This window comes from Diplotaxodon limnothrissa, linkage group LG17 (assembly GCF_057381915.1).
Source record: "Diplotaxodon limnothrissa isolate DT_005_m linkage group LG17, D_limnothrissa_male_GT1.1, whole genome shotgun sequence".
Taxonomy (NCBI): Eukaryota; Metazoa; Chordata; class Actinopteri; order Cichliformes; family Cichlidae; genus Diplotaxodon; species Diplotaxodon limnothrissa.
This window is the reverse complement of record NC_140612.1, coordinates 32,618,288-32,636,078: the sequence shown is the minus strand read 5'-3', so window position 1 is coordinate 32,636,078 and position 17,791 is coordinate 32,618,288. Positions and strand designations below refer to the sequence as shown.

The 17,791-nt window shown below is 41.1% G+C and overlaps 1 protein-coding gene across 1 annotated transcript; it reads right to left on the bottom strand.

Annotated features, from left to right (window-relative positions):
- Window positions 1-8,005: 8,005 nt before the first annotated feature.
- On the bottom strand, window positions 8,006-16,301 carry ints13 (integrator complex subunit 13). The gene is made up of 17 exons (XM_085375690.1): window positions 15,874-16,301; window positions 14,663-14,896; window positions 14,466-14,540; window positions 14,137-14,339; window positions 13,229-13,309; window positions 13,031-13,121; window positions 12,759-12,887; window positions 11,453-11,537; window positions 11,068-11,160; window positions 10,106-10,195; window positions 9,824-10,002; window positions 9,569-9,733; window positions 9,282-9,436; window positions 8,959-9,189; window positions 8,664-8,794; window positions 8,367-8,502; window positions 8,006-8,252 (listed from the first exon to the last, which is right to left on the bottom strand). The coding sequence occupies exons 1-17, from the start codon at window positions 15,919-15,921 to the stop codon at window positions 8,216-8,218; spliced, it is 2,163 nt and encodes a 720-aa protein (XP_085231816.1). The 5' UTR covers window positions 15,922-16,301; the 3' UTR covers window positions 8,006-8,215.
- Window positions 16,302-17,791: the final 1,490 nt, after the last annotated feature.

Sequence of the window (17,791 nt, the reverse complement as noted above, 5' to 3'; positions counted from 1 at the left end):
ACAGTCAGAGGAGCCAACAGAGAGCTAACAGTGACTAAACTAAGAGGCTGCACAGAGATATATAACGTATATTTTCAACTACAAGTCATTCAAAGCTGCTCTAACAGTATCTATGATAAAAAATATGGAGCTTAAAATGAGCATAATAGGTCTCCTTTAAAAAAATGGCAGTGTAAAATATTTTAGTTTCAGCAGTTGAGTTTAAAAGTTCTCATTCACTTATATAACTCCACTATTGCTTAAAGAACCAGCTTAATTGTTGGAAACGATGTAACTCTGTGTTTCTTTCGGCTACTTCTGTAATACAGAGGGCACATTTTGTGTCTCCTCCTGGTCTCAAACTGGGGAGCTGTTGGGTTTTAGGCAAATGTTTTTGAAAACTATGTAAAGCTAATATTCCATAAACAGTCCAGTTAGCACACAGGTAACTTTAAAAGTTTGTGTGAGCTACAAACTGAAGTTATTTGTTAATGAAAAGTAGCTGTTGCTACTTTGAGTAAAAATCAAATAACAAAAGTTTAAATCTCAATTTTATTTGGGTTCATAAGTGTATAGTTATCAGAAGGTAAGTTCAGCCAAATTATAAGAACAAAATCTCTAAATAGTCAACTATCTAATATCTAAATCAAGATTCTCCACAGATGTTCTTGATCTCTGGTTCAACGTCTGATCCGCTGCTTCTCTTTGTCTCATCAACACGTTTTCAAAGGAAAACAAGACACAAAGAAATTCACAATGCACAACCAAATGTCGTTCTGAAACATTAATCTGTATAATAAAAACATTAATAAATTTTAGCAGTTTGAAAAATGTGAAACATATGTGACTCTTAGGTCTCCAAATGATTTATTTCAGAGGCCTGTTTTCCACTTGTGCTTATTTCCTGCCATGAAAATTGCATCACAACAATTTTCCCTTTCTTTAGTGCTTTTAAGAGGATCAGTGAGACACTGAGACACCAGGACTGGTGCTGTGTAGTTTAAGTTGTAGTCGGTATGAGGATTCGTTTTCAGAAAGCTCTTCTCATACAGCCACTCAGTGAGCTGTGATATTAGTAAAATAGTTCCAGTGTTGATGAGCATAATGGCAGTGCGAAAAGAAAACAGGTGATATTGGTGGCCGTCCTCCTGGATGTTGTCCCATGGCAGAGGCAGGACGTAAGGTAGGCCTATCAGAGGTTCCCCACCCAGAGTTCTTAGCAATACACCCAACACAAAGCCACAACAGGCCCAGTACCGGGTCACCCAGCAGGGTAAGAAGAATATACATATCACCTGGGGGGGGGGGGGACTCATTGAATACAAAACGTCTGCATTGACGATCCAGAACAGATGAACGGAACTTGTCATAGCAAGGCCTGCTCCCATCAGTCCACACAGGATGACTGAAACCTTAACCACCACAACAATCCAGTTTAGATTTAGATTTATGGATGTTTATGGGTGACATTGGGAATAGATATAGAAGCTGTAGCAGCAATGCATATGAAGACTCTTGATTTGACACAACAGAGCTGCAACATTTTTCAATTTGCCCATTATGAAAAATTACCAAACCCCCAAACCATACCACAAATACTGGTCATGTTAAAAACTGATACCCACCTGTTTGTAAATCACATTCTTGAAGATATTACAGCCTCAAATGTGGTGAAGCATCCACACAAGACAGATTCGTCTCATCTTTAGCCAGTGGAATATACAGTCGCAGCCATGAACTCCAAAAAGGATTTTATTAGGAGTTGAAAGAAATGATGTTTTCATGAAAAATATTGGAAGGAACTGTTTTGCTTACAGCAGAAACGGCCCTAACCAATCTGGCGCCCTAGGCAAGATTTTAGGTGGCGCCCCCCTACATCAGCAGTGTAGTGTAATGTTGTAACAAATAATATTTCTATTAAATAAGCTTTACTTTGCATTTTAATTAACGTGGGATTATTTTTTGTATTTAGAAATAATAGTACCAACTTTTTTTTTTTTTTTCAACATTTGTGGCACTGGCGTAGCGCCCCCTGATGGACGGCGCCCTTAGCATTTGCCTATACGGCCTATGCCACGGGCCGGCCCTGGCTTACAGATTTATAAGACTGTTTATTTTTATTTACCTGTGTGGTCTTTAGAAAATGTTGAGCAGGGTGTGAAATTTGGTGTGAAATTGACACCTGACAGCACCTGGCACCTCCTACGCATTCTGCTTATTTCCAGAAACTGGGCTACACGACCATTACATAAAGACAGACACACAAATACATGTCATACTTAACATAACCATGGTAAGTGTAGTTTGTATGATCAATGTTGTTTACGCAAGAACTCAAACCAAAAAGCAACCATATATTTAATATTTCTTGATATAATTTCAAGTAGATGGGCGTTAAATGCAGTATAAATAATTAATAGGTACACCTTTACTGCTTCCACAGGAATTAAGAGGGTAAGTAGCAGCCAGGTGCTGTTAATTGATTAACTGATCACCAGGAGGTTTGAAACCAGAAGTGTTGGTCTCCCAGACTGCTAAACATCAAGTTTACCTTTGACCTCCAGCTATCACTGGCTGATGGAAATAACACTTTGACCCACTAGATGATATTCAGTCAATAAACCAACAGCCTATCTGCTCTGCCTTTGATAAAGGATTGCGGGATACCACATGAAAGTGTCTTGCAATGGAGAGAAGTGCACTGCCCACTTTTATCAGCTAATGCTGAACAAAAGAGTGACTGAGAAGAGCTCAGCATGGTAAGAGGGTGGGAAATTATAAAATCCTTTTTAGTAGCATCACTTTATCTTTGGAATATTGCCAGAGATATTTAAAGTCAATAAAAATAAGTTTGTTTTGCCTCCGTCTCTAATAGAGACATTTTGTCCTGCTTTGAGAGGGAGAGGATCGTCTGGGCCGACATTCTGCGACTCTTGAATTATGCCTGCATTTGCTCCTCAGTTTTGTCCCCCTGTTTTCACTTACTAAAACTAGAGAAACCCCGAGTTTATAGGCAAGGTGAGCTTGCTGAGAAGCAAGATGCCATGGGAGATTGGGTTGCTCAGCTTCTGGGGCCTTCTCATTGCTAAGATGAGGAATGACTGTCTGATTTAGCTAAGCCAACATACACTGTCCACGCAAATATAAGAACTCTTAATCAGCCAGCTTATTGCACAGAAGAAATTGCAGTCACACTATAGACCCAAGATATTTGCTTCTTTTTTTTGTACCTAAATGTACCCAAAAGGCAGGAATTCAAGTTTCCAATTTCAAAGTCCAAGACTCATATAATGACTGGGAAAGTTGCAATACCAAAGCTCTCTCAACACTGTTTCCATCCTGTAGACCACACAGTATTCACCCCTCACTGCCGCTGACCTCAACCTCTTACTTCCAAGCTGCCACAGAGGGCGATCAGCGGAGAACCGCTCACCACTTGTCTGACCCCGAGACCTCATAAGATGGAAACCCCCCTCTAGACAGAATCTTACAGAACAAACCACACTGACTCAGAGAGCCAATCACGTGGTAAGTGTGCTGCTGTTGACATCTATATGACTATGTAGGATTGTTCCGGGTTCTTAGTCATTCAGATCATATGTTGTAATGACTTGACCTTGTTTGAAAGAGAGCCCACAGCTGAATGGAGCTCAGTGGATGAATGAATGGAGGGACATATGTGGCCTAATGTAGTCAGAAAAATACGACAAGCATAGGACACGTGGAAAACAGATCACTGTGTTAAGAGTCTTGCCTTTTTATTGAGAATCACATAAAGATTGATTACAACACCACACTAACACAGTCACTTTTTAAGCTATGATTGCACCTCTGAGTTGTTATTCTAGTAATTATAATGGCAGCATGAGAGTTAGGGAATTTTGATGGATGGATGGGTGGATGACCACCTTGAACCGACGTTGTGGTAATGTCAGCAGACCAACAGCCTACAGTTATTCAACATTGAAATGTTTGCCAGGGGGAAAGAAAAATAAAGGAGTGACAAAATATCTTCCAACACTTCCCAGCAAACATTTTGTTGGTGAATAACAGATGGCAGTCTTTCTCAATGTTGATTTATAATAAAATAAATAGTTATAAAATGATAGTTAACCTATGCTGTGAAACCTGTAATAGTGAATGAACAGTACGATCATGTTGGAATAAGTTGAGCTAATTTTTTTTCGTTTTTTTCCAAAGAAAAAATGAGAGCAGTTGATGAAATAGCAAACAGCTGGAACGCTCCAAAAATCACTCAAGGTGTACGAGATGAATTAAAAGCAATTTCTCTGTGTTAATTTATGTAAAAACATTGACTCTATAAAGTCTAAATTCCAGGGTTAAATATAATATTACACTCTTTCTGTTTGTAGGGGGCTGAGCTGAAGTGTTGCATTTTCTCTCCAAAGACTAAAACACTGCCAAATCCACCCTTCACAGACCCTGTCTGCTTCTCATCTACTTTCAAAATAGGATAACAGGCACTGTCATCATAAAACAATGTACCACCTACTCAGCTGTTGCCAGATGAGCACTCTGATACAATTCATAATGTATCCTCAGTTTCATCTGGGACAAATCAGGATTTGATGTTCGGGATGCGTCGTTGCCCACATTATTAGATCAGCTGAACGTGTCTAGACAAACTGAGCTGGAGCCTTTAATCTCAAAATCAGCCATGTACAGAGTGGAAGGCCTGATAGAGGACAATTAAACCAACTTACCCCCAGAGCCTGGCGTTTTCAGTGAACAGCCTGAGACATCTGCTGTTCCAAATGTGGTATTAACTGTAGCCCCTCTCAAATACTATCATCTCTGTTGTTGCACACAGACGTTAAATTCAGGGCTTCAAATCAAATCAAATCACTTTTATTGTCACATCACATGTGCAGGCACACTGGCACAGCACATGCGAGTGAAATTCTTGTGTGCGAGCCCCACAAGCAACAGAGATGTGCAAACACAACAACACAAACGAGCAAAATACAAGAATGGCCAACCTGAAACTAATAAATATATGTACAATATATAATAGTGTATGCATTTCTGGATGTGTATACTAAATATTTTCCTACGTGTGTGTGTGTGTGTGTGTGTGTATACACATTTTTACAAATTAAATAGTAAAAAAAATAAAATAATAATAATAATAATAAAATATATAAAATATACAGAGTTGAATATGTGCAAAACAAGTGGCATTTATATACAGTATGGAGTGCATAATGTTAAAGTTCCAGTAGTGAAGCTGAGGTGTCTATGACGTGTTCAGCAGTCTGATGGCCTGGTGGAAGAAGCTGTCTCTCAGTCTGCTGGTACGGGACCGGATGCTGCAGAACCTCCTTCCTGATGGAAGCAGTCTGAACAGTTTATGGCTGGGGTGACTGGAGTCCTTGATGATCCTCCCCGCTTTCCTCAGGCAGCGCTTCCTGTAGATGTCTTGGAGGGAGGGAAGCTCACCTCCAATTATCCGTTCAGAGCACCGCACTACTCTCTGGAGAGCTTTGCAGTTGTAGGCGGTGCTGTTGCCATACCAGGTGGTGATGCATCCAGTGAGGATGCTCTCAATGGCACAGTGATAGAAGGTCCTGAGGATGCGGGGGCTCATGCCGAATCTTTTCAGTCTCCTGAGAAAGAAGAGGCGCTGCTGCGCCTTCTTCACTGTTTTGTTTGTGTGTACTGACCACGTAAGATCCTCAGCCAGATGTACTCCAAGGAACCGGAAGCTGCTCACTCTCTCCACAGCAGCGCCGTTGATGGTGATGGGGGTGTGTACTTCTCTGCACCTCCGGAAGTCCACTGTCAACTCCTTTGTCTTTGCGACGTTGAGGGTGAGATGGTTGTCTTGACACCAGTGGGTCAGGGCGCTGACCTCCTCCCTGTAAGCCGTCTCATCACCGTTGGTGATAAGACCCACCACTGTAGTGTCGTCCGCAAACTTCACAATGATGTTGGAGCTGTTAGTGGCTGTGCAGTCGTAGGTGTAGAGTGAGTACAGGAGAGGGCTCAGTACACACCCCTGTGGAGCACCAGTGTTCAGTGTGATGGGGGATGAGGTGATGCTGCCCAGTCTGACCACCTGGCGTCTGTCAGACAGGAAGCTAAGGATCCAGCTGCAGAGGGAGCTGCTCAGTCCTAGATCCTGCAGTTTCCTGTCCAGCTTCGAGGGAACGATGGTATTGAATGCTGAGCTGTAATCTACAAACAGCATCCTCACATACGTGTCTCTCTTCTCCAGGTGTGACAGGGCAGTGTGTAGTGTCAGGGCTATGGCATCATCAGTGGACCTGTTGTGGCGGTATGCAAACTGTAGAGGGTCCAGTGAGTCGGGTAGTGCAGAGCAGATGAAGTCCCTGACCAGCTTCTCGAAGCATTTGCTTACGATGGGGGTCAGGGCTACAGGTCGCCAGTCGTTCAATGAGGAGATGGTGGAGGATTTGGGTACAGGGACGATGGTGGCCATTTTGAAGCAGGCTGGGACTACAGACAGAGAGAGGGAAAGGTTGAAGATGTGTGTGAACACTCCAGCCAGCTGAGCCGCGCATGACTTGAGGACGCGGCCGGGAATCCCGTCCGGACCAGTAGCTTTGCGCGCGTTCACCTTCAGGTCACTATTACTGTAATATATGTCTTGCCAATTAGCATTTCTTCATCAAACCTCCTTTAAATGGCTTGAGTCTCAGAGGAGAGACGTCAAACTCGTGCAGCCTCTTTGGTCTTCAACCGGCTGGTCCGGTGAAACTCTTTTTTCCGTCAGTGTAAAGAAGTTTAACTATCCAATCATGCCTGAGATGTCTCAGTTTTCCGACATGAAGAACAAATGCTGCTGTAGTAAATATAAGACATGTGTCAGTGCAACTGTTGAGGCTTAAAATGACAGATTTTTTTTCCCCCTCGATAGTTTTAGTCCAACAGCAGTCCAAAACCCAAACATGCCCACTTTCTCATGCCTTTTGAAACGGCCATTAAATATTCATGTTCTCCACAGAGATTTTCATATTCACATAAATATTATTTTCTGTGTTTAATGAAACCTAGAACATAATCTCGTACGCTCCCACTGACAGCATTGCAGTCGGTTCCACCACTTTTTCCCCTTTCACTTCACAATCCCCCCGAAACCTTTTTGGATCCAAAAGTAGATAAGGTGGATGCTCTGTGGCTGCCTGGCTAGTTTTGTATGGTTTGGTGATACATAGCGCTTCTCTAAAAGTGGACCTCCAAGTTGCACCTCAGGATCTCTTCCTTGTGGCCCAAGACAGACATGGCCTGAGCAACTTGCCACTTCTGATCTTGGATCTGCACCACATTACTGCTGCATAAATAACCTAGATTCTTTAAAAGTTCATTTCTATGATATTACAGCCTGTGAGAAATGGGCCAAATCAGACTAACCACACTAATCAAAAAGACTGTGTGGTTTGCAATGAGTTCCACAAATAAATCCATGAATTCAGAGAATGAATGCTCCCCATCACAAAAGATCAGTGATTCATGAATCAACACTTAAATAACCTCTTTAAACCGATAATGTCACCATATCTGTGACACCATCCCTCTGTGTGAATCCTCTATGTGGTCTTCCACTTTTTCCTAATGCCTGGCAGTCTTTATGTGCAGGTTGTTTCGAATGAATGGGGGGTTTTTTTAAGCGCAAATCCAACAGCTAAAACACTCCCAGGACCCATTCTTCTTTTAGGATTTTTCTCATTTTGACTTTCCTGCTCTTCCTCTGGTTTAAATTCAAGTCGCCGGTTCGGTATTCTGGCAAAGTGTAAGTGGTCAGAGCCTGATTTCCAGAGAGAAATCTAAAATTATTTTCCAGAGCTTTTTGAAGGAGATGACCTAGAAATGAGATGGCCAAATTCTATTCTGATTTTGGCTTTTACAGACGGTTACACACATTTATGAATTCCTACTTAGATTCTTACACTGAACACTGCAGACATCTTTCCTCAATGAAAAACAAAATACTCTATAGACAAATGAAGTAATGACAAGATAAAACTGAGCATGATTTGTGCAAAAGCCAACAGCAACATTCTCTACTGGCAGTTTTTATTGTGTTACGCAACATGTGAACAGCATAACTACAAAATTAGGAGTAAAAAAATTAGAAATTCCTTGTTAAGAGTTCACCATCTCTTTTAATTTGATGTCCTTTTTTGGGCAGTCTTAAAATCACTGTGGTCCAAAATCTCATCTGCAGAAAGGCTGAGCTGGAGCTGTGGAAACATCATCTGGTGGCCTTCCCATTTTCATGAACATCCATCCTGTAAGCAAGGACAATGTCAAGTTTTTTTACATCCTGAGCATGAACACAAACCGCACTAACAAGAATGGTATTCATTCAGCATAATGACACTTTCACAGATGACTGAACACACCCATTCTCATCTTTGAGGTGCTGGTACAACTCGAACTTGCTGTTCACAGAACTGGCTCTTCCAAAAAACTCTTGGTGCTTCCTGGAATTGACTGCAGTGATTCGGTTGCTCCACATAGTGAGGAGTGAGACAGGACCTGCAAAGACAGCGAATCAAAAACATACAAATAGTTTGTGTGGTGTTATTTTCTTTTAAAAATGTGCCTTATACTGTGATAAAATGTCAATAAATTAGTGAAAATGTATCCGCGCTTCTGTATGGTATTATGAAAGGAGGTCAGGTGTCAACTGTTGGTACCTTTCGTTCTTTCTGGAGGCTGAATCTCCTCTGAGGTTAAGCGAGGCTTTTTGTTGAGCGGCTCTGGGGAATCTGGGGAATCCTTGATGACCTCCGACTCCTGCTCATCTTTATCCATCAATCCCTTTAGTCTTTGAGACAGAGGAGCATACATCACAAAGTTAGGTTCTTTTATCTCTTTCTTCTCTGTTGTATCCAATAAGCTCAATAAAAATAAGCTGTGAATCCACATGGAAAAATGATAGACGAAATTATTTTTCCTAAAACAAACTGAAGGTTCTCGGGCACTACTGACCTCTCCGAGTCCTGCCAGCTTTTGTCGTCTGTCTCCTTGCTGCCATTTTTCTCTGTCCTGTCCTCCCTCTCCTCTCTCTTCCTCCCTCTCTTCTTCCGGTCCTCCTCCTCTGGAGGTTTGCTGCGGCAGGCGATGATGCAATCCAGAACTCGCTGGTGCCTGTCAGTCGCCCCGGCGTGAGTCTTCACTAATGTTTCCAGCTCATTCCACATTATGCGGTACTGCTCATCCCTGGAGATAATAATTATGTGGAAATATTAATGCTGATTTCCGCTGGTAAGCCAGGACTGGGGAGTGTAAAATGATCAAAACTGAGGTAATACCTCTTGGGGCCTTTGCCTCTAGATCCTACAGTGGAAATGGGGAGTGGGTCGTTCTTTCTCTCCATATCTACCAGGTTGTAAACGGTCTTCTGGCAGGTGAGAACATCCTCATCTGTCAAAGTCTCTTTTACTATCAGGTTAGCCAGAGGAACCACCTAATAGAGCAAAAACAACACAGACGTGTGCTAAAGGGGGATGTGGGCCAACTGGAAAAAGACAAATCTTTGGTAGAAATAAGAAAGAACACTGATAATCAGGAAGACTAGTATTCCTGGATGGTGCCTCACTGCCTGCATGTTGAAGATGGTCGTCTGGGAGATGATCATTGGCCAGTATCGAGTGTGGCGCTCCAGCTGAGCTTTGGCCCTCTCAGCTGGCAGCTTCCCTGAGGGATCGTGGGAAGATTCTGACACAGGAGTGAGCCGGTTCTCCCTCATAAATTCACCAAAATCCTGATGAAAAAATGTAAAAAAACAAAAAACATTTAGCATCAGATCAACTTTGCTGAATATTTCTGAACAGCTGATGGGAGCTGTACATACAGTGATGCGGTAGTCTGTCACACGGCCTCCGCAGCCCTCGCTGATGGAGGGCGGGTCCTCTAGGGTAGAGCGGTTGCTGTTGAGCACGTGCAGGAAAATCTCGCCTCCGTGGCTACTGAGCATGTGGCTGATTACCTTTGAACCCGACTTCCTCGGTTGCTCCAGCAACACGGACCGACCTGTTATCGGCACATCAACAGGAATAATCAGCGGTTTGCAGGAACAGTCAAAAAATAGGACTTCAACACAAAAAATAAACAAATTGTGATGAATCCAGTTTACCATTAAGGAGAAAATTGGTCAAGCATGACGAGGGACGACTGTTGACATCTGTGGGGGAGATGCGATAGGCTCCTGTGCAGTAATGTAGCTCTGAAGTGGAAAAAAAACTGATCTTTTGATCACCATTAATTACAACATAAAACATGAACAATGCCTCCTTCACTGATGACTCATTTTTTTACCCTAGATGGTAACTATTTGTCTATTACAACCATTATTGTTATTTTATAACAAGATCCCAGAAGGACACTGTAACAGAGATGCATAGGTTGTACAATTCTGGTCAGATACTGTTCTGTTTTTCTTTGTTTCTTATGGTTCTGTTCTTATTGATTTCTCCAGCTCTAAATCACTGAGACAACATATTAGGACCAGCCACTGTCATCACTAAAAGCCTTTTTATTTGCCTAAATGCTAATATCAGCCCACAATCCCAATATTTGCCAATATACTGTGTATACCTAGCCTGCAAATTAACAGAACAAATACATTAAAACTATAAACTGAACAAATGTCGCTGCTTAAATTAGACTTGAGGATAAATATTCTAACTCAAGAAACCGTGGCCTAAGGCTGATAACCAGTGGCGTTCCTGAGGGCCTCGTCTCTTGTGCACAGAGATTTCTCCACATTTTCGGAATGTTTTTGTTCTTACGTACTGTGGAGGTTTTTACAATTTTTCTGAAAATTGACCTGTTAGTCAGTTAAAATAAATAGCTGTAAAACAGCTTGTTCTTTTAAGTATCACTGACGTGTTGCTGCCATCAAATTGAAAATGAGCGAATTCATTTGAAGAGACAGTACCATGTCTCAGTTTAAACGTGGTATTTTTTCTGTGTACTTTTGTACATAACTTATAGGTTTATGAGATTTAAAAAAAAAAAAAAAAAACAATGGATGGTGTTGCAAAACATTTTAAATGAAGAATGAGTGAGGTTATTCTTTGTTGCAATTTTTCCCACCTATGCTGTTTGTTCGTGGAGTACACCATTTTAACGTAACCGTCTCCTTGAGTCCATTTTCTCTAGTGCTGGTCCCCGCCATGTGTAAGTCTCCTACACAACACAAACACAACATTGACATATTTTATTTATTTCGAAGATTAAGAACTCAAAACACCAACAAGGAGCCCATTGAGCTGTCCAGCTTGTACCTCGCCTCCCAACTAAAGCTAGGACGCACACGCTCCACCTAATTCTTGCAAGATTTCTGAAATACTCTACTTTGTGTAGCAGGGTTTGGAGGTTTCAACAGCATTTCTTACAATGGGAAAACAACAGTTTCAACCTCCTGACCTGTTTAACTGGCTCATTTAGAGCTAGGCAGACCTGTAACGTGGGCACTCACCACTTTTAAAGAACTCGAGGTGGGCGTCTCGGTGATGCAAGAGCTCAACGTCATAATTAGCCGATGTGTTGGCATGCTGCTCTTCCTGTCCACCCACAGAGACATTAACAAACAAAGGTCAGCGTGAAGTCAGCTCCTAAAAGGTTCAAACTCACACAAATGCACAAACACACATCAACACTGCTGATTTCATGTCCCAAAGGGCAAAACGATAAACAAAGTAAAAGGAAAAACGTTGGTTCATTCAATGACCCAAATTTTAAAGCAGAAATTATTATTCAGTTTAAACATGCTTTGATGTGTTTAAAAGGTTTGTTTTGATAATAGGACTTGTTTACTTCTGAATATGGGCAACACTACTATCAATTTGAAAAAAAAAGTCAGTACATGGATAGCTGGAAAAGCTGGAATCCAGATTGAGGGGATAGATGCGCTCAAAAACTAGTTACAAAAAAAAAAAGAAAAAAAAGAAAGCACAATGGAACACACTGAGACACTAAATGGAAGATCTCGGGAAGAGAGACCGTTTTCAAGGGGTGGATAGAGAGCAGGGGAAGTCTGATAAACTTTTAGGGCATCTACACATTGACAGAATTTAATAAATCAGAAGAGGCAACGCTGGTCACAGATGTTTCCACTTATGAACACTTGAATGCAACAAATTCTGAAGTTTTCTTTTAGTTTTTGTCATAAAAATAATCTCTACAATCAGACCAAAAAGATTTCCCCACAAATCAAATCCCTTTAAAACTACATTTGAACTTTGTAAGTCCACATGAGACCAGAGTTGCCCGTCCTTTACTTGATCCAACTGACACATCAGGATAAATTCATGACCCTAACGCTCAAAATATACACACTACATGATGCAAACTCTGCCCCCTTCCTCAGTTTGATGTGTGTGTGATCAGAGTACTAACCTGTTCGCAAACATTTAATGTGGGCTAGCAAAACAGAAAATACAGCATGAAACCAGCAGCAGGTTCACAGTCACATCGACATGCAGATGAGATCAAACAAAAGATGCGACTAGAGTGCATTGGGTTATTTTAGTGAAGCAAGGGTTCACACTTTATAAGCAAGCAAAGAAACAAAATGTGGATATGAGTGAGAAAAGAGGATAAAAAAATAATAAAACCAATCAGTCCAATAAAAAAAAAAAAAAAAAAAAAAGTGAGAAGTGCACTGTATTCTAAAAAAAGATTTCTATACTAGCAGAATGGAAAGACAAACATGTTATTTTAATCAACATTTTGGCAAAAGATGTGCAAGAGCAGATAAAAGGCAGGACGAAGATGGCCTTTACCTTCATGGGGATGTTCGTTATGGTGGTGGAGGCCAAGTCAAAGTGCTGCTGGACCAAAATGTTGAGTTTGGTGGCCAGGTGCCTCCCAGCTCGAACACTGTGCACCTCACTGGTGAGCAGAGGAGAGATCTGAGACACAAAGAGAGGGACACAGTGAAAAGCTGGATTGTGATAGATTAAATGGGGTTTGGGTGAAATCCAGTGTTAACACGTCTTCACTTTCTATTGTGATTGATTTTAATTAAACGTTGACTGTCGAGCTTTTCACCCACCTCTTTCTTGGGCCGGTCAGACACCAGTGTGTCCTCACCCTGTGGGTAGATGTGAACTAGAACCAGCTCACACTGCTGGATGGCCATGAGCCTAAAACCCACAACAATGAGTTTTAATATTACAAGCAATACCAGAGTTTCACTTTTTATAACCAAGTCAGGATCACCTGGACAAGTCTTTCTTTGCTGCGTACTGACCTGTCTGAGCCTGCTGCCAGCTTGTTTTGCTCTATAATAGTTTCCTGAATGCAGTCTTCCAGCATGCGCACATGTGTGTCGCTGCACGACAAAAAACAAAAAGAGCAGGAATTTATGGACATTTATGGACAAGTAAAATGACAAGTGTAACAAGAGTACATGGCTGCAAAGAGGCCCATGTGTTTGTAAATCTGCTGACAAAGGACCCATTTTCGATGTAAGCCCCCCTCAGACATGCACTCCTTCCAATCCATCTGACAGCTTTTGAACATGCAGGTTCTAAGACTGACTCTTGTTACTTTATGTTACCTCAGAGAGAAAGCAATGCAGTTTCCATTTTTATAAACAAAATTCTTCCGTTGATACATTCTTATCATTAAAAAAATTAAATAAATATTACCTGACAAAACTGGTTTGAAAAAAAAAGATTTAGGGTAGTTCAGAAACTGTTCAGCATCTGTTTTGATGCATTCAAACCTCTCTCTCTCTCTGAGCCTGTGACAGAAGAGCACATACTCTTCTCTTAGCGACAATGAGGAAACAAAAAATAAATAAAAAATAAGTGTTTAGAAAGCCTGGTTACACCTCACTAGAGTTGATGCAGACAATGCTTTTTGCCAGAAGTGCAACATGTCTTGCACATTTGGTAAAACATGCTTCTTCAGCAGATAAGTGAAGCCAATATGTTTTAGTGTCCCGCGTGTAAAAGACTGTTTTTCTAGCTGACTGTTATGGGCTTTCCATCACTGTATTAGCTGTGTGGTAACCTTCATTCAAGTATAGATGAGAGTTTTATTATGGCTTTAACTCACATTGCGCAAGGTTTTCAGTGATACAGTTGTATAAGTTATTCTTATGACTCAAACAAAATAAAGAGCTGAAGCACTGAACACGTGGCCTCTGTTTACCTTTTAGCATTAGTTAGGCAGATAATACGGCCTCTGTTAGCAACTCTGTCAGCTGTGTCCATCAGAGCGATACGCTTCTCATGCTGCAGCTCTGTGATCTTACATAATGACTCCACTGCAGCTACCAGGCCATGCAAGATGCTGCAGCACTCCGGGTCCTCGCGAGGGTTTGGTGGCCCAACAGCTGCCAGAGCTGACATGAGCTGTGACGAAAGATGGGAGACACTGAGTTCAAAGGAAATGTCTCTAAATTGTGACAAAGTTGATGTTAGATACTGCAACTAATTCAATTCAGGCAGCTTATTCCGTTTAAATGTGCAGTGGATTACCTCGTGAGTGCTCTGATCTTCCCTCCTCCAGCTATTCAGTATGTGAAACTCTGAATCACTCACAATGTAATTAACCTGGAAAATAAAGAGGCAGAAAATGTCAGTGGCACGGATGACATCAAAAGGTGGACATCCAGCATGCCCAGTCTCATAATTATATCACTTAGATGGACAAACAATAAAAAACAGACACTAACCAGTTTGTCCTTTGGATAAACATCATAAAGGATCCGGCAGTACTCCATGGAGCACTCCACAGCACATGTCCACAGAGACTTTGACACTGGGGCCAAAGGAATGACCCCTTGAGCTCGGCTCTTTGTCAGCACATCACACTCCACCTGCTGACGACTGGACTCTGCCATGTAGGGACAGTGATCCACTACGAAGACAGTCTTGTGTGCCACAGAGAACATCTTCATTTTGCAAATCTGCAGAGTGAGATAAACCATAAGAAAAACGGAGCCAGACAGGAATGTTAGCTGTCTATATATTTTGTTGTTTGTTTATTTTTGTTAGGAAACATGTAGGCCCCTGACACATTAAAGGAACAACCTGAACCTACCCCCTACAGTGAGGAGATTAGAAGAACCCAAGAAGGGTCTATTTCTGGCATGATCTGGGGCTACTATTATCCTTAACATGGACATTATGCTATGGCTTTTGCAACTACCACATCTCAGCAGTATAAAACACCTACACTTGACATTTAGGCAGTGTGCCACACCCCTCTATTGTGGTTCTACATAGTCCAACACTTTCCAATACAACCTGCTTGTTTTTTTTCTTTAATTAAAAGTGCAATAGGAAGAATAGTGTGCAGACAGGGTGGAGTGGATGGAGTATCAGGGGTGAGAAGGATAGGTTCACAGGTATTGAGACTTGCTATGATGTATTTTTCAAAGATGGTGGTTCTAACAAAAAGACAGAAGGCCAAGCTGGAGGTGGCAGAACTGAAGATGCTAAGATTTTAAGTGAGATTGAAAAAAATAGACAGGATTAGCGATACAAAGGGTTGATGTTACAGACGTGAATGCCAGCAATGGGGTGAGATGGAAGATGAGCACCCAGAAGAAGAAGTAATTGTTTTGTTATGTTTTGTCCTGTCTTGTATCTTATTTAGACACAAGACAGGAAATGATCTCTAAATTGGGACATACACTTCTTCAAGCTTTCTAATAAACAAAACCTGGTTAAAACGTCCCAAGAAGCCTAGATAAAATAACCCAGATGTCTTTGGAGTGAAATAAACCTATGCGCTAAACTTAGAAAGAATACATTTATGACCTCATATGACCTAAACCAAGTACGCATAGATTATATATTACTACAACAAATCTCTATGACTGTTCATATTCAGGTTGGGTCAATTTCCACCTCCGTTTTACAGCTATTTATTTTGACTCACCTGGTGGAAACCTTGGGAAGGTAACGCTTCCCGGTCTGGAAACAACATGAATCGTCTGAAAAGGTCCGGTATCTGTATTTTTCTAGGTCACACTCTGACTGTTAAACCCCCTCTCCGTCTGCAGCGCGATGATCCTGACGCGTTTCAGGACATGTTAATTAATATGCGAACGTCCAACGACCTGCTAAAAAGAGCATGTCACCGAGCAGCACGTTAGCCTGTCAGCTAACACCAGTCGCAACCATTTATTTGCTGATTCACGTTTATGACCGACGGTTTAAACAGTTAATGGTAGCATTTGCGTAATTCCAGGAAACACGTCTTCTAATTAACCAACTTCCAAACAACCGCTGCCTAGAAATTTTTTTGCAGACACTTGGGGGAAAAAAGCACAAACAATACAGTTCAAGTTGCTACAAGCTAGCAGGTTTGTTATTGGCGGAAATGTGTTGAGAGGTGTTCCGCCTCTTCTTCTTCTTTGACGTTCTCAAGCAGCTCACAGAGGTGGCGCTATATTACTGCCATCTTCTGGATTTATTAGTCACACGCATAGTTTTTTCCCCCGCCTATTTGTTTTGTTTTTGCTTGTTTTTGCTTGTCTGACATTGTTTTGTTTATAATCCCTTGTGTGAACGTAAGGAATGTGTTAATACGTGAAAGTCATTACTAAAAGCTTCTGAAACTTCTTTTATGTGCACTGTATAGTTTTCTTCTTCTTCTTCTTCTTCTTCTTCTTCTTCTTCTTCATTCTATCTTCTATGGAAGCCACTGAAGAAAAAGCTTTTTCATCATCAGTAAGTTAAAAACTTAAATGTAACTTAAAGAATATATACTATATAAGGATATATAATTTCATAACTCAAAGGTTATGAGTTATATAGCTCTCAAAAGTTGACTAACTGACCAAGTATCCTGAAATCTGGAGTTTTTTCTGAGTAAATCAGCATTTCAAGATATATTAAAATTCTCATTGACAGACCAGTTCTCAGGGTCACCAAATTCCAGTAAACTTTTTAAGGCCTACTTTTTTCTGTTTCTTAACCAACACAGTGCCATGCATATTCTTTTCTGTCTGTTGATTCCAGTGCTGCCCCATCAGGTTTGGACAGTTTAATATTCATTAGAATTGCCCTTTCTCTTTCAGCAGATTAGCTGGTTGTTGGTTCGGCTTGTTGGTTCCCTCTTGCCGCGGACTAGAGCAGCGCAGATACTGAAGGACCCGTCCCACCCTGGCAACAAACTGTTCCAACTTCTGCAATCCGGTAGAAAGTTTCACATCATCCGGGCAAGGACAGAGAGACTCAAGAGGAGCTTCTATCCCCAAGCCATCGGGCCCTGTTTTGCTCTATAATAGTTTAGAACATGTGTATCTGCAACAGTGAATGTGTCTGTGAGCATGTGATGTGATCAGTGAAATGTGAGTGTGTGTGTGTGTGTGTGTGTGTGTGTGTGTGGAAAACAAGGTGCTAAAGATCTAATCATCTTACACAATGACAACCATATTGATCCACAATTCTCTAACAATCGTCTGTCCCTAAATTGAATTTTCCCTGTTCAAATTCCTCTGTAATTTAATGTAGGCGTATTTTGATGCTAATAAATTTATGCTACTACTGCATTATAATGCAGTAAAGTCATATATGACTTTTACTTTAAATATAGAGTCTATATACTTCTTTTACTGCCTGAGAAAAAAATTATTACACCGTGAAATTCTTCAAATCGTTTTTTTTTTATCATCTTAGGATATATTTCACAAATAAGATCTACTTTGAAGATCTATCATGTCTGGATTGTGCTAACAGCCTTTTTTTTTCTTTAGAAAAAGAAAACAAAAGAATATGTTTAATGAGTGCAGGCTGTGCAGAACTCAGAGATCATATCACTCCTGTTTTAGCTTTTTGATACTGGAACTTTT

Excerpts from the sequence above, each read along its gene's own strand:
- ints13 (XM_085375690.1), bottom strand. The coding sequence starts at position 15,921 with ATGTTGTTTCCAGACCGGGAAGCGTTACCTTCCCAAGGTTTCCACCAG. Across the intron at positions 10,196-11,067 it reads TCCACGAACAAACAGCATAG|AGCTACATTACTGCACAGGA; the intron begins GTGGGAAAAATT and ends TTTCCACTTCAG. Across the intron at positions 10,003-10,105 it reads GACCAATTTTCTCCTTAATG|GTCGGTCCGTGTTGCTGGAG; the intron begins GTAAACTGGATT and ends TGCCGATAACAG.